The 4,796-nt window shown below is 46.1% G+C and overlaps 1 protein-coding gene across 2 annotated transcripts; it reads left to right on the top strand.

The window, feature by feature from the left end:
* The first annotated feature begins 1,562 nt into the window (after positions 1-1,562).
* Positions 1,563-4,796, top strand: pou3f3b (POU class 3 homeobox 3b). 2 transcript variants are annotated; one of them, XM_019891340.1, is made up of 2 exons: positions 1,563-3,412; positions 3,778-4,796. In XM_019891340.1, the coding sequence occupies exons 1-2, from the start codon at positions 2,195-2,197 to the stop codon at positions 3,874-3,876; spliced, it is 1,317 nt and encodes a 438-aa protein (XP_019746899.1). In that variant the 5' UTR covers positions 1,563-2,194; the 3' UTR covers positions 3,877-4,796. The 2 variants fall into 2 exon arrangements, with proteins under 2 accessions (XP_019746899.1, XP_019746898.1); XM_019891339.1 differs by having other exon boundaries at positions 1,565-3,421.

Below are 4,796 nucleotides of genomic sequence, written 5' to 3'. Positions count from 1 at the left end.
GGTGAATTCAAGCATAAAGTTTGCTGTAAAACTCGCTTCTTCCTTTTGTATCGCTTCAAGTGCATTGCAAACTAATTGACAAGCTATTCTGGGACTTTCTGGTGTCAGCTGAGGCGGGTGCAATTTTTGCTATCATCAATAATGAAGGCTTACTTTCTTCCAAAACTTTCATGCGTCCATGATTGTTTAGATTCTTTTAATCGGCCCTGTCTGCTATAGCAAGATACAATATAATATCAAATGTACCCCACTGGATGCTAATACGTAGCCGCTGATTCAGGAACGAACGTGGTCATATAGAAAACATGGAATGGAGTAACAGCTGTAAGGACATTCAATTAGAAGGGCTTGGTATTGGATAATGAACCATGACAGGGGCTCTCTCTACCAAAATGAAGGAAATTAAATGATTTATGATGATTATATAATAAATGAATGAAAGCCCCTCCTTCACATTATTTTCCCCATGCTGCTTTTAGTTGGCAGACTAGACACTCTTTGCTACCCAGTCGCGAACAGAAGCACTTCCCACCGCAAACATGGGTGCAGGGAAAGCATGGACAGCTTTCATACTAATAAGTACGTTTTCTATTTGATTTGGTGGAATGGATTGAAGACAGACACACAAGCCTTGTTAGACGTTTGGCTCCACACAAAGAGAATCCAATTAATTGTTTAACATATGCTAAAAGGAAATTAGGTTGATTGTAACAATTCTGATAGTTTGTTTGCACAATGCAGCACATTTTAACTTTTTAACTTTTTGATTATGCAATTTAGGTTTGCTCAAGAGTCTCTTCAATGCATGCCTTGGCCATCAGGAATTAAAAAGCCTATGTTGATTCTTTCTTCTATTATGCAATCAGGCTAACTGAAGAGATCATTAGAATTGTTAATGGTTTGAGTAAACTCTCATCCTATTAGTGAAGCAGACACGTGTCAAAAGTAGATAAAAATCGGTTTTATTTCCCCAATCAACGTAATAATAAAAACTTGTAGTTGGTAGAACAAGAAATAAACATGTGTTAACATTAATTAATACTATACCTATATTTACATGCACAAAATATTTTATTGAACAAGATGTGTGGCAAAATAACAGAATTTGAAAATATCTCACTCTGAATATCATTTAGACAAAACATGTTATTCAATTAATACTTTGAAAATTGAGCATTATTTTCGTAAAATGTATTTTTAAATACTGCTCTTGCGCTGGGGCGGTACGAGGGAAGGTTTTGATTTATAGGTTACAGTGGTGGTGCAGGTGTAATTGATTGGAAATCGTCGATATATTTTGTACAAACACAAGAAGAGCTCACACTTTATTTACTACTCTGGTTTTGTTGGGGCTGCAATGAAGAATAAACCAATTGCAACACCCGGAAAGAGATTTCGTGAGCCCGCAGCGAGTCTGCTCGTGCCTGCCAATCATTGCGCCGGCAACCAATCAGTGGAGAGGAATGGGGTAAACATCCGCGAGTCCTCGTGCTCCGGGGATACGGTGGTTGAGGGCGGGAGGGGGGCGGGACTTGACCGCCAGCCGGGGAGAGAGAGGAGGAAAGGGAGAACAAGCGAATGAGAGAGGAGGCTGGTGAGCAGCGCCTTCCACTGTTCCTACGGATTGTACTTCAACTGGAGTTTGCGGTTTGGCAGGTTTAAATATATCAAAACGGAACAAAGAGAAAGACTTCTCACTGCTATAAAAGAAGAGAGAGAAAGAATAAAGCGAAGGAGAAATCTGACTGAATTACAAAAGGACTTCGCCGATGTTTTTTATCATCCAAAGGGAACATAAACTGGGACTCGGTGGACAATTTGCAAGCCTTTTTTCTTGACCACCAAAACTTTGTTTGAGACGATCCTTTTTCCAATTCATAATTGAAAATTTAATGTCCACATTTTCACCCGCCAAACTTTGGACACGGACCGCACATGTTTTAAAAGGACTTTTGAAAAGCGGGACTTTGAATTCGTCCATCTCCACGCACAGCTGCCCAAATGCTGTAAATGCACGCGGATTTTATTCAGTTTTCCCAAAACGTCTACTTGGCGTTTTTACGCACGTATTGTGTGTGGCAAGACATACTTTTAGAAGTTTGAATAATTCATGAGCTATAATTTGCCCACACGAAAGAAGTGACTGAAGAAAGGGAGGGGGCGAACCACCATCATATTCATAAGGCTTGACGGAATGGCCACCGCGGCTTCCAATCCGTATCTGGGCAGCAATAGCATCCTATCGTCGGGCTCCATCGTGCACTCTGACTCGGGAGGCGGCGGCATGCAGCCGGGAAGTGCTGCTGTTACCTCGGGCTCTGGGGGCTACAGAGGAGACCCCTCGATCAAGATGGTGCAAAGTGACTTTATGCAAGGCGCAATGGCAGCGAGCAACGGGGGACACATGCTGAGCCATGCCCACCAGTGGGTGACCTCTCTCCCGCATGCCGCCGCCGCAGCAGCGGCCGCCGCGGTGGCCGCCGCCGAAGCCGGCTCCCCCTGGTCGTCGAGCCCGGTCGGCATGAGCGCCAGTCCGCAGCAGCAAGACGTGAAAAACTCGGCCAGAGACGACCTGCACACCGGCACCGCGCTGCACCACCGGCCGCCGGTGCCGCCTCACTTAGCGGCCCACCAGACTCATGCCGGGGCTTGGGGCAGCAGCACCGCGGCGCACATTAACTCCATATCGGGTGGGCAGCAGCAGCAACAGCAGCAGTCGCTCATCTACTCTCAGCCGGGGGGCTTCACTGTGAATGGCATGCTCAGCCCCGGGAGCCAAAGCCTGGTGCACCCGGGCTTGGTGAGGGGCGACACCCCGGATCTGGACCACGGCGCGCACCACCACCACCATCATCAGCATCATCCGCACCACCAGCATCACGGCGGCGTCAACAGCCACGACCCGCACTCGGACGACGACACGCCGACCTCGGACGACTTGGAGCAGTTTGCCAAGCAGTTCAAGCAGCGGAGGATCAAGCTGGGCTTCACGCAGGCGGACGTGGGCCTGGCGCTGGGCACCCTCTACGGCAACGTCTTCTCGCAGACGACCATCTGCAGGTTCGAGGCCCTGCAGCTCAGTTTCAAAAACATGTGTAAGCTCAAGCCGCTGCTGAACAAGTGGCTGGAGGAGGCCGACTCTTCCACCGGCAGCCCCACCAGCATCGACAAGATCGCCGCGCAGGGGAGGAAGAGAAAGAAGCGCACGTCCATCGAGGTGAGCGTCAAGGGGGCCCTGGAGAGCCACTTCCTCAAGTGTCCCAAGCCCTCGGCCCAGGAAATCAGCACCCTGGCGGACAACCTGCAGCTGGAGAAGGAGGTGGTCCGAGTGTGGTTTTGCAATAGGAGACAGAAGGAAAAGCGGATGACGCCTCCCGGAGTGGCGCAGACGCCGGAGGATGTGTACTCTCAGGTCGGCAATGTGAGTGCAGAAACACCGCCCCCCTCCATGGACTGCAAACGAATGTTCAGTGAAACATAGAGCAGCACAGCAGAATATTTTATACACAATTAGACTGATTACGCAAAAACACACATGCAGACTATCGCCAGGATAGCAGCATTTTGATTCTGTGATTGTGAGGGAATGTGAATGAGACTGCAAAAAAAAAAAAAACAACCAACCAAATGTGATATCTATTTTTCAGCAGAGAGAGAGAAAAAAAACAAAGAGAACCTTGAACCACTTTCCTCCCAACCCCCTTCAGAACAAACGCATCTTCTTCAGGGCCCTGAAATGTCTTAACCTAAAAGGTTCCTTCTGCTTGTTTCTTTCAGGGGCATTTTTTAGTAGATTACTTAAAAGATGCAAGTGAGGCGAGCGACCAGAGGGTGACAACCACAAGTTCATTCCACCAGGTAATTTTGGCGCATTGAGACACATCAAGATGCCCCCCCCCCCACAACACACATCATACCACCATTACAAAGTGTTGTTTTGATGCCCCCCCCTTTCCGTCCCCCTGCGCTCACCCTCCAAAACAACGACCACTGTCCTGTGTGATGGAGACAAAGGGCCCAGCTTTTTTGTACACATTTCCACGAGGACTGTCCCGCTTTCAAACCAGTCGAACGACATCCACCAAGCTTTCGTGTTGTATTTGTCACCCACATTCGAAGGATCAGGGATTTTTTTCCACGACAAAAAAAAAAAAAAGACCGGAAGTGGACTGCTCCCCAAACTCGTCTGATCTCAAAGATCATTTCTGCTTTGCTGGCATTTCTTTTTCTTTTTATTTAATGGACGTTGTCGTCGTGGTGGATTCTTCTTTTCTCCGTTTCTATATTGCAACAAAAAGAGACATTCAATAAAAACTTCAGCTACACTTATTTGACGAGGGGGAAAAAAATCTAAAAATGTTTTGCCAAGGGGGAGTGGGTACTGTGGACATATAATGCTGCCCTTTCTAAGCAGTAGTCTTTGGTAGGTTTTAATAAACAACTCTGTAAAGCCGGCAATATAGATCACTAGATCAGATACTGATCGTAATTATTTACTTTATATTTTTCTTCAGAATGAGTTTTGTTTTAATATTTTATTCGGAATATCTATGAATTATTCCAGACAGTAATTTATTTCCCCCCTCCCCCATGGACTTGTGTGAGATGCTTTCTTGTTATATTTTCTCTTTCTTCTTCTTATTTTTTATTGTTTGTTTTTTATTCTGGAGGAGCACAAATTATCACAAGCTGCCGTGTTGGTATATTTTGATGTGATCATTTGATTGTAATTTAATTTCAGTAGTGGTTCCGTACGAGCTGATTGAGACACAATAAATTTGTTAGAATGAAATTGA

Source organism: Hippocampus comes, unplaced genomic scaffold (assembly GCF_001891065.2).
Source record: "Hippocampus comes isolate QL1 unplaced genomic scaffold, H_comes_QL1_v1.1 scaffold174, whole genome shotgun sequence".
NCBI lineage: Eukaryota > Metazoa > Chordata > Actinopteri > Syngnathiformes > Syngnathidae > Hippocampus > Hippocampus comes.
This window is presented reverse-complemented; position numbering and strand designations above follow the sequence as displayed.